General features: G+C 41.4%; 1 protein-coding gene across 1 annotated transcript in view; it reads right to left on the bottom strand.

Annotated features, from left to right (window-relative positions):
• The window catches only part of NEO1 (neogenin 1), a 187,651-nt gene that overhangs the window by 55,448 nt on the left and 120,193 nt on the right, over positions 1–12,010 (bottom strand). Inside the window, exons 12-15 of the mRNA XM_043980302.1 lie at positions 10,755–10,804; positions 9,338–9,482; positions 2,923–3,033; positions 79–273 (exon numbers count right to left, since the gene is read on the bottom strand). Coding sequence (XP_043836237.1) covers positions 79–273; positions 2,923–3,033; positions 9,338–9,482; positions 10,755–10,804 — 501 coding nt within the window. The remainder of the gene's footprint in view (positions 1–78; positions 274–2,922; positions 3,034–9,337; positions 9,483–10,754; positions 10,805–12,010) is intronic.

Below are 12,010 nucleotides of genomic sequence, written 5' to 3'. Positions count from 1 at the left end.
CAACAAAGAAAATATTGCCCCAATTCTCAAAAGTATTCTCTTCCATAAATGGAGTCTTCTCCCACTCCTCCCACTTACCTAGGTTCTCAATAGTATAGTAGCGCTGTTTGTAGTCCACTTTGATAGTCTGAGCATGAGGGCTGCCAAGGCCATAGCCAATGGCATAGCCTCGGACCACAATGTTCTGGTTTTCTGGAGGAGTCCAGCTGACTACAATACTAGTAATGAGTGGGCGGACATGGAGAGAACTGGGCACTTCAGGAACACGAGTTTCTGTGCAAGAAAAGAGAAAAGCAAGGTGTGACTGACCTTAGATTCAAACACAGTTCGGAATGCTTAGCAACTATGCAAATTGGATTTAGGCCCCTATTTCTCCATGTGCATTTCTAAGAGCAGAGTAAGAAGCCAGATGCTGGTAGACAAGGAAGTAGGCACACTTGTAGTACTGTTTAATTTGGCCCATGGTTCTGTCTCATTAAGAGATTTAAAAAAAAAAAAAAGAATAACAGTTGGCCAGCTGTCTTAAGTATTAATGCCAAAGGATTCTACTTGGCTAGAAAACATGGGGCATTTAAATGTGACAGTGGAAACTGCAAGTCACAACACTAAATATCTCCCTGGAATGTTACCTGTTATTTTTTTTTTTTTAAAGAGCAGAGTAGAAAAGCTTAGTAAATACATTTTCAATTATATGGCAGGGGCGACAATACTGCTTCAGCAGCAGTAAATGTTATCTAAGTGCTTTCTATTAAAACACTGATTTCTACTTGTTTTTACTCAGATATCTCTTGTCCATATGCTTGCTGGGCATTTAACCACAGGAGTTTGTGCCATTCTTTTCCAGGAAAATTTTTCCTAAAGGTTTTTTTAAGTAGCAGAAACTGCCTTATCGACTGTGTTGTGGCTATTCTGCCTCACCCCAAATGAAGGTGAGATAGCTCTTCTTTTGCAGTGACCTGCCTTGCACTGCAACAATAAAGTGAGTTGTCTTAGCCTAGGTTGCTTTCCTCGGGAAATAATTAGCAACATAAGAAAATGGCTTGAAATAATTAGGGAGAACAACTCAACAACGGGCACATCCCAAAATAACTGCAGCAGGAAGAAACACAGCTCACTCCATGTCTTCTAATAATTATTAGTCTTTTATGTTCTAAGCAAATTGCTTTATCTAGAGAGTAAGTCTCTCTAATCTGTTCTCCAGACTGACAACTAACACTTCCAAGTTAAAAATACCTTCTCCATTTCCTTGTAAAATAAACAGTCATATTTTTGGAACTGCCTTTATCTCTAGGTCCAAATCTCCTAAAGGTGCTGTATCTATTCATAAGAAATGAACCTTTCAAAGGATAAAATTCCAGTACTGGGTTACACTTAGCTATAGAGTTCAAGCAATGGACCTTAAAGGACCAAAATAGCAATCTGAAGAATTTTTCTCTAAAAATCTGATTTTTACTTTCTTTTCTAAAAAACATGGGTTTTTTGCTATTTCATTTTTTATATTACTTAAATTTCCCCATTAGCTGCCCTTTCATTCACAGAGAGCCATCTTTCATAACAAAACAGGAACAAAAAAACCCAATCATATAGCCAAACAAACCAACCAACCAACCAACCTGACATCCCACACAGTGTTCTAAACCTGTTACCCTCCCTCCTTTGCTAAGAAGTGGGGCAAAGTGTCTGCACCATTTTAATTGTTATTATAATCCCCATTTCACAGATGAAAAAAACTGAAGCTCATCAGAGAGCAAAAGTGATATGTCAAGTGAACATACACCCAGGCCTTCTCTACCCCAAGGCCACCACACGAACCTCTATTTGTATCACTTTCTCAAATCAGCAAGAACTTCAGCATGATAGAAAGGCTAACAATTTTAAGTTAAAAAATAAAGTCAAATATTCAAGTAAAAGATGGAAAACAAAATTCTGAGGGGTGGTTTGATTCCAACATTTAACTGACTATAATCTGGGATGAAGTATGTGACCACTTTGAGCCTTGGTTCCCTCCTCTGTAAAATGGGGGAAATAACAAGAGTTGTACTTCTCCTATGGGGGTGACACCCCTGTAAGTGCTTTCTCTCCCCTTTACCTTTTCCTCCCCCCTCATTATTTTGAATCCCTGACTTTCCAATCGTTGTATGTTATTAGTAGTCACTGAAAACATTTAAATGATTATACTTTACACATATCTTCATGTGTTATGGTCTGAATAAACTTAGAACCTATATTTTACTTTGAGGAAACTGAGGCTCAGTGAGATTAAGTGAATTCCAATGTCAGTCAGTAAGACTAGACCCCAAACAATGCTTGGACTTTCAGTGCAATGCTCTTCCCACTGCACCACCAGGCCTCTCAGGCGTACACATACTCATCTGGGTAGCATATATACCCTGTGTCACTCACCTAAGAGTCACAGATCATTACAGCTGGAAGACACCTCCTACATCATCTGGTCCAGCTGCCACATTTTACAGACTGACTTGCCTAAGGTCACAAAACTAGTAGTAGGTTAACAGAGCCAGGGCTGCACAGCTAAGACTGATATGAAGATGTGATTTTCCAACAAATTCATGGAGCCCAGGGTTAAGGAGGAAGGGAATTTGGAACTAAGGGAAGGGAATGATTTAAATAAATGGGATCAGATGCAAATTTCACAATATCTACTTAGCCATGACCTTTGTTTGCAGCAGCATGTTTCCATGTTGGTTTATTCTTGTTTTTTCTAGAGCAGACATTAAAGAAAACCAACTGTAGTATAGCCACCCTACACCTCTGCTGAATAATTAGAATAACCAAATCAATTCACACTGATGTTTACAAATTTCCATCAGATGATACACAGTGACTTGTTTGTTCATTAATTTGGCTCTGTAATAAGATATGTAATAGGAGTACCCACTAATCCTATTCATTAATACCTACCATCTAGGTCACTTTCAAACGTTTCTGCAGACATCCAATCAGTAGCTGGTCCCGTACCATTGACTGTAAGTGCAGCCACTCGGAAGTTGTACTCAGTACCTCGATCAAGACCTATTGTTCAAGCAATAAAACTTAGGTGTGAGAGAGAACATCAAGAGAAAACAAATGCACCAACAATTTCTCGTTCTAAAGGCCTGTATTTTATACTTAAACTTAGTTTTACAGTTAGACCTTATTGATAGTTTACTGTTACTCAGATGACAAAATATTTTGGAAAGGGAAATCTTTAAAAAAATTTTTTTTCTTTTTTTTCTTTCCTTTTTTTTTGGGGGGGGGGAGGAGAGGGAAATCTTAAGAACAAATAGACTAATACTTTCTTAACTTAAAAGCAGCTACTTTGTATGTAAACTTAGTGTGACAGACCTTGTCATAGCCCCCTCAATACAAAGATATATAAGGCTACTGATGCCTTGACAAAGTCTAGGTCAAAGTTAAGAGTCAATTTGATGCAACATATTTAGAATTACCACCTAGGGGCAGAAACTGTAATGGCCTAGGCTCTCAGCAGAATGCACAACTCATTTTTCTAAGTCTCAAGAGGATTTCAGAGATCATCCATTCACCTTCTTTTTACAAAGTGAGGAAATGAAAATTCCAGAGAGCAGGGGGACTTCCCCAAGGTCACAGCGTGTGTGAGTGAGTGAGTGGTTCAGTCAGAACTCAAGGACAGAATCAGGCTGGCCCCAAAGATGCCCAGAGCTAGAACAGAACAGAATGCTTCCTTTCTTTTTCTGCCAAATAGACTGTTCCCATTAATTTTTCCAGGCCACTTGGCACCTACAGTAAATCAATATTCTCTGAGAACAAAGCCAGGGTCTCCCAGACAGCTGCAGCTGACCCCTGCCCCCCAACTTGGATTTCCAGCTTTAAGTCTCTCTTCTCCTTAACTCCAGGTAGTTGTCTGAATTTTCCCCCAGAATAGCCACAGACAAGACCGACCTAAGACCACACGAGCAAGAAGTGTCAGAGTTAGGCTTTGACTCTAGGTTCTAAGACTTGAAATCCAGGCATCTTTCTCTGACAGCAAGTGGAGCTGACCAAATGCTGGACAGAGAACAGGATACTGGAATTCTAACTCAGGCTCTGCTACATATCTACCTTGTAATCATCTCCTCACATCTGGAAGACAATAGGACTGGGCTGGATGATCTCCAAAGTTCCTTCTGGCTCTAAAATGCTATCTGATGAAGAAGCAAGTGTATGAAGTATATATGTTCTGTCTTACAAGTATATTTGGTTACAGTTATTATTCTCAATATTAAAATCACTCTATTTTTGATGTGCACAGTCCATGAAGTACTTTAAATAAGAAATAATTAATACATCTAACATATTCAATATTTAATGTACAACTACATACCTGACATGTGTCTAACAAAAAATCTCTATTGCCCAGAATATTTAGTAGAAGAGGTCAGGTGCTATTGACTTGGCTGGGGAGTAAGGGTAGAAGTGAAGCATGGCTTGGATCTACGGGAAATAATGGGCCAAGGGAAGCTGTCAGCAACAAGAATAATGGAATCCCACAGCCAAAGTTCCAGATAAGATGGTTTCCACTGGCTTAATCAAGACAAGTCATATTAAAAAAAAAGACAAGTCATCAAGGCTCATTAATACCTAGATGAGATACTTCATGGTATCAAGATTTTCTCATTTACTTCATCGATATTATTCATATTCTGCAACTAAGTAAATTCCTCTGAGGATTTGAGTCAACTCCATATTCTTCTTCCTGAACTTTGTGGACATTTCTGTAACCTTTACCAGAGATATCAACCAGCATCTCTTCTTGCAGTGGCCAATACTAGGTTTTTCTTTTATCAGAACCTGGGGTTCCTCATCAGTCCTCTCCTTGTTGTCCCCTTTCTCCTTCACCTCCCCACTTAGCTCCCACCATTCACGAGTCCTTCTTACAGCCTTCCTTTTCTGGGCCACATGTTCCAATGCTCCAGCATCTGGACACAGATCTGGAATCTCATCCGCTTCCTGGGTGCATTTTTTCTTCTTTAGTTTCCTCTTGAAGCATTTCTTTCTTTCTTTCAAGGAACAACTCATTCTTCCTGCCAATCCTCTACTCGACCAGCTGAAACCAACTGTGTTCTGGATTCAGGCACTCACCAATTGGCTCTGGAAGACATACAATCTATTCCTGTTCGACAGACTGCCACAACAGCCCCCTCACTGGTATCTCTAGCTTGCATTTCTTCTTTCCAGTCCATCTTCCATACAGTTGCCAAAATGATATTCCCAAAGCAAAGATCTGACCACATCCTTTCTCTGCTGGATAAACTTCAGGCTTCCTAGTGCCTCCAGATCGGGTACAAATTCCCTTGTTTGGCATTCCAGTCTCAAACTGGCTTGATTGCTTTTCTTTGCCTCTAAGACCATGTCCCTGGCCTGGAATGTACTGTCTCCTCCTCTCTGCCTCTGAATTCCCTTCAAAGTGTAGCTCAAGCACACCTTCTCCAGACATTGGTCTTTCCTGCCTCTCCACCCCATTCCCCCAGCCTTCTGGGATGGGTCCTGGGCTCCAATGGCCCACTCAACTCCTGGTAGGGACCTTCTCTAACGATGCAGATCACTAGTAGTCTTACAAAGTGGCCTGGGCCCTGACAAGCTCCACAACTTTCCCAGGGGACCCTCTGATGTCAGAACCATATTCTAAGGCTGGCCCTCTGTTCACAAGATTCGGTTGGGTTGTGTTGTTCATTCCCCCCGTTTGCTGGCTATGTACTTCTATGTTTACAGGTTGTCTCCCACAACAGAATGTAGGCTTCCTGAGGGCAGAGATGGTTTCTGCACTGCTTCTGTATTCTGGATGCTTGGCACATAGTAGGTGCTCAATCAAAGAAGATCCTGGCTGATTAATTCTCCTCCCCCTCCCCCAGCCCCATCAGGAGGCTTTCCCCAGGAGAGCTCCTTGGCTAGGCTGCCCCCAGTTTCATCATCTCCCAGGTCCTACTTCTTAGAGGATTGCTCCGCCATTATGAGAATCCTACCAGTGCCCGAATGAATCTGCCGAAGAAAGGAACATTCCCGGACACTTTTTATCTCTTCCTTGCTCTCTGCTCCATGCTGGCTGTTCTTATCCTGACTCTCCCCAGCACCACCATCTTTTGTCCCCGTCCTTCCAGGTTTTTAAAGCAGGTTTTTCAGCTTTAAAAGGTACAGACTGATTAGCTCCTGCACATCCCATGATGCAAACAGGAGCTGGACCCAGGTGTCACTTTGAGTCATTTCTGTTTTTTCCTTCCTCCTTATTCGTCCTGTTTGAGCTTGCATCTTGTCTTCTGGTTCTCTATCTCTTTGAGTATAGACCTTCCTAGGACTGCTGGGATACAACCGTGTCACTCTCACCTGTTTCTAAGACTTTTACATTTAGTGCTATATGAGTAGCCATGGAAATGGAGAGATATTAAGGAATAAGCTACAAAGTAAGGTGACTGAAGCCGCTGCCAAACACTGTCTCTGGATAATCTACACTAGCCTGAAATGCTTAATAAAGGTGCTACTACCTGTTCCCTCTATTTTTAGGCCGGGAAGGCTGAGACCTGTAGTGAATAAGTGTAAAAAGTGTGTGGTTGTTTAGTCATACTTTTATAATGAATATTGCTGTTGATTTTTGTTTTTAAAATGCATTCCTTAAGGTATAAAGAACTGTCTGCATGGATTAAAGAAAACGAAAAGAACCTTAAAGATTCAGATCTTTATACTTCAGATTTATTTTTTCAAAATAAATATATATTTTCATCTTTTGTTCTTTCATCATCTACATTTTTTCACAGAATCCATTTCTTTCATTGTCCTCCCAGAGAGACATCATATATAATAACAAACAAAAGAGAGATAGAAGAAAGAAGAATGTTTGACACGAAAAGTCTGATGTTCTATTCAGTATTCCATAGCGATGGCTCCTGACGTCTGTGAAGGAACACAGGAAGTGTCTTCTCACGTCTCTTTGGGGCTGCCTTTGGGGAATACGGTTCTGCCTAGTTCAGGTTCTTTCTGTTAGCACTGCTGTAATTCCAGTGTACCTCACTTTCTTGAATCCAGCGCTTCATTTTGCATCTGTTCCCAGAAGCCTCTACCATGTTTTTTCACTGTCTTTGTCCTGTTTCTTATGGCACATTCACTCAGGTTTCAATCTATGGGCATCTTTGTTTTCAGATGTTTGCTATCACAGAAAGTATTGCTGTAAATATTTTGTGGACTACACAGCCTTTCTAGCAGTAGCATCTCTGGGTCACAGGGTACAGACATTTTTGTCCCTTTCTTAGCATAATTCTAAATGAAACTGTTTCTTTTAAAAATAAAGTTCCCATCTAATTCCATCTTATAAAAAGTATGTCTGTTTTAGGAGACATATATGTTTTTGGTTTCTTGGGACTTCTTAGTCCTTACATCCAATTTATTCCTCATGGACTTAATTATTTATTGTGTAATTATTCTACTGACTGCCCATCAAGATCAAAGCCTTGAAAATGGAAGTCCTAACTATATGTATGGGAGAGTCCAAATCTAATTACTGATGAGGGCAGGACGTTATATGCACTTAGACAGTGAGCCCTTGCATTCTCTGTGTGCTGCCTTTGATTAGCAAGGCTGGCAGAGTCACACCTACTGCAACTTGGGTCACTACACTGAAACCTATTTACTCCCCACTAACAAAGCTAATCATATTACAGAAGAAAGCTTTATTAAAAGGAAGAAGATAAAAGAGAAATCCTTGAGTGAGTGAGTGATAATTAGTACTAATGATGTAGATGAATGCCCAGAGTGCCTTCAGGGGCCACACAGTAGACCTTCTTTTGTAGAAGTCCTTCCCACCTCAGAAGTATGGTTGAGGTCAAGGGTTCTGTGCTGGGAGAATCAGAGAGTGGCACTTCTGTTTCTTCTTCTTTCTCTCCAACTTGCTGGTACCCTGCCCACTACTTTCAGCTCCACAGAATGGCCAGATGCTTAGGCAACATGACCTAGAGCCTTGAGTGATCTCTTGATGTCCTTTGTCATCTCTAGATGCAAGAAGTGAGCAAAACTCCAGGCTTCTGCCTCTCCGCTAGTCAACCCTGTCCTTGTCTAAAATGCTTCCTCTTCTCTCCCCACTCCTGGCTCTTTCAGTTCCACAGGTAGACCCTCAAGCAGACATACTCTTCTTTTCCTAGTTATTCATTTGGAAGAGGGAAGGAGAAAATATCCCAGCCTCCGTATACCACATATGGCAAATCTGTAAAGGGCTTTGATCATTTCCTTACTGTAGGAGAGGGTCCTGGTGAAATTTCCACTATTCTGGGGAATTAGCTGAAGCCATGATAACTTGGCTGACTCAAAGAAGCCCCAAGGAGCTATCTCTGAAATGGGTGAGAAGGGCTAGAAGAGAAACTAGGGCCAATGAGAAAAACACCACAGTAATGGGGCTTAAATTTGTCAGAGCAGAAGACAGGCTTGGGGAGGTTCTTCTGAAGCAAAATAATGGGGTCAGAGAGATTAGGCCAGATTGTACCCAATAGGAGGAGCTGGTTAGCCCAATGCTCCTTGTACTTCATGTTAAAGTGTGCTACATTGTTTTTCTCATTAATTGTTAGGGAAAGCTTTCTGAAAAACCCAAACCATTTTTGACTAAACTAAAGGAAAAGTGAAGAACATTTATGCAGCACATGGCATAGTCTGCTGGCAGAGGAAGATGGAATGTTAGCCACAAGCCACAGTTGGGCTACCAATGAGCGAAAAACACATCATCACTAAGACTGGGAATTCTCATTTTCTACCCAAATTCTCATAGGACAGAGGCTCTGACACGTCACCGCCCTTTCAGTTACATTTACTTGTAAAATGCTTAAAGACTTTGTAAATCATCTTCTGACGTAAAAGACAACAATTGTAAAGGGCTCATCTCGGAAAGAACTTTCCATTCATTTTGGTGTTATTGGTTTCCACAGTTCACGAGGTATTCAAAAGAACCCCACTATTTGACTAAAGAAACCCAAGTTCAAGCCTGTTCTTGTCACTCAAGGTAGATATGATAAAGAAATGCTTGTACAGAACATCTATAGAAGAACCATTCCCCTATGTTTTATAATCGCTTACTCTTAAGTAAGAATTCTATGTTGCTAGACAAGTTAAAGAATCCGAAGGAAGTTGAGTGCTGATAACAGAATGCAGACTGCCACAACAGCTTGTAAAATAAGAATTCTTTCTGAATTTTCCTCTTATTTGAACTATTGAAAGAGTATTGTCAAATAATTTTGAAAGGTCAAAAGCAAATGGAATCATCTAAACTATAAGTCAATTAACACAATTATACATTCAGAAACTATCATATTTTCATTCTTGTTTCCCCAAATGCTAAGCAGTTTACCCTCAATTAACTGGAACAGCTGTGTTCCTCCAACACTCTCTATGACATCACTCTTGCGAGTGGATTTTCGATAGCGGATCTTGTAGCCAGTAATTTGCCCGTTTTGCGTGCCTGCTGGAGGGGGCTGCCAGTGAATCACAATACTCTGGAAAAGATAAGATTGTGGAGAAAGCTGAGATATATCAGAGGCCTAAGACTAATGTTCCTAATAACTGCTGCATACAAGGGGTTTAGAAAGAATTTTATAATGTTCCAGTCAATTGATGCTCATAAGCAAAGCAAAAGCTAAGATAAAGATCTCACATGGATACGGCACTTACTGGTTACAGATTCTTTGAGAAAAGGGTTGTTTCATTCTTTGTATCTGTATTCCCAGTCTAGTACTGAGCAGGTACTCAGCCCGCCTGATTCTTACAGTGACCCTATGGGATAGGCAGAATTGTCACCCCCATTTTACAGATTAGGCACCCAAAGTTCAGAGAGGCTGATTTGCCCATGGTCACATGGTAAGTGGGGAAGCCATCATTGAACCAAGATCTAAATTCAGGTCTCCTATCTGCCAGTTACAGCATGCTAAGATCATGCCTTATGTAGATATATTTTTGGACCAGATCTGTACTTTTGTTAGGCTTAAAAGACTCCCGTCCAGGGGGGAACTCCCTGTATCCATACAGATCTGTAACTTCTCTCTCTACCCCACAGCTGTACAGAGCTTCCTGGGCACTGAGATGCTGAGTGGCTTCCCAAGAGTCACGCTGTAAATATTTCTTCTGACTCTGCCAGAGGCCTGAGGCTCAAAAGTTAGCTAAGGCAGCATGTCTCTAGGGCATGATAATTGAAGACCCCACAGTTTTTTTCTACAGGCTTTTCTTTCCTTTTTTTTTTTCTGAAGAGCTACTCCTTTTGAGAAATATAACAGCTCCTATTCCATAGCACTTCAGAGTTTACATGCTTTCCTTAACCCAACCCTGTGAAATACATAATTCCCAATGATCACCTTGGTTTTCCAAAAAAGCAAACTGAAATTCGGTCAGTTTGCCCTCAGTCACCCAGGTAGTAAGCCAAAGAGCTCAGGCTCTCCCTGTTAGCCTCCTTGTGCTGCTTCAGACCCCCAGAAGATGGTTGGTCCAGCAAAGTCCCAGGGAGGCTGGAGAGTAGAGACTGTGGGCTGAGCTCCCTGAGAAAGGTGGCTGACTCTGGGCAAGCTGAGCTGCAGCTCCTCTCACAGTGGGCACTGCTTGGCTCTTGTGTTTTGCTCTTTGATAATCCTTTATGAGCATCATGTAACTGAGACCACATTAGAGAAGAGAGGATCGTGGTACAGTAATCACATCTTGGAAGTGTTCCCCCCCTTCCCCCCAGACTTCCTTCCAGGTGGGACTTCTTCCCAGTGGCTGAGAGACACCAATGGAATTACCTTGGAATTTCTCACTTCTAAGGACAGGTTCTGAGGAGCGGCACTGGGGACTAGAAACATGAAATAAAAAGGAAAAGGTTAGATCTTCAATCACCCCCCCCCCCGCCCCTGACACCCAGTTTATTATATGTCTTATTCAGACAGTACAAAATGAAGTTTACCAGCAAGAGCCCCTTGGTTGCCAGGTGGCTCTTCAGGGCCTAATTGGCTAACAAACCTCAGGATTTCCCTAAGTCTCCTTCAAGGAAGGTAGTTGGAAGGCTACATATTTAGGTTGTTCAGCACTACTGCCACTTAAATTAATTTTTGAAACTATTTTTTATTTTTTGTCTTTGGAAACTAGCCCTTTCTGGCCTGTCCTCAGTGGTGACAAATCTTTGTCTTTTAAGAATAGATTTAATTTTTGTAAATAAGCAAGGATCATTCAGGACCACACCTAGAGGAGGAGATGCCATATCAAGCAAGGGAACACCATTTTTCTGATAAAAAAGCATCTCTGACAACAAAATGATGCAACCAATGTTTGGCCCCGATTTGTCTGTTGAATCTGAAGAAAGTTCCCAGAGGAGTTCCAGATATATTTTCAAGCCTGGCATGGCCAGTGCTCATTAGACAAGAATGGAGGCTTCCTCAGGTCATGGACAGTGATGGAAAAGGAGCCGAATCTACTACAAACCAGCGGTGCTGCTATGGGGACGAGTGTCTGTAACGGGATCCCGGATTCTGTCGAGTTCATTAAAGAGGCTCTTTATCTCAGTCACATGGTATGGGTCACACTTCTTCTCAAAAACAACTGACATCATATTACTAGCCACATTTTAAGTCGCTGACACTGCTCCCATCTAATGCTCTTTATGAACTCTCCTGGCACCGCACCAGCACTGGGCCTCTCACTCTTTCTTCTCTATCTGCACTGATCTGGGCACGTTTTATAGTGTTAATACTCATCATTTGTAGAAAACTGAAATCACTCTCTGCCAACTGGCCAATTATCTTTCGATCCTTCTCTCACCCTAATTTTTCATCTTTCCACTGATACTGGTCCCACTCTCTATTCCTGCTCTGTCAGTCTCTACTATCATTGCTCCGCTTTCTCTTCCTTTCATAATCCTGACCCTAAGCTTAACCAATTTAACCATTTTACCTGCTTCTTTGGACTCCTTTGTCCTTCTCCTGTCACTGGTCATACTTTGCAAAACTCCAGAGGTTATCCCAATACCTGCCTTATCTCTTTCTATTCTCATAGTGCTTCCCAC

The sequence above is a fragment of the Dromiciops gliroides genome, chromosome 2 (genome assembly GCF_019393635.1).
Source record: "Dromiciops gliroides isolate mDroGli1 chromosome 2, mDroGli1.pri, whole genome shotgun sequence".
Lineage (NCBI taxonomy): Eukaryota > Metazoa > Chordata > Mammalia > Microbiotheria > Microbiotheriidae > Dromiciops > Dromiciops gliroides.
Note: the sequence above shows the minus strand (reverse complement) of the source record. Positions and strands in the feature narration are given on the sequence as shown.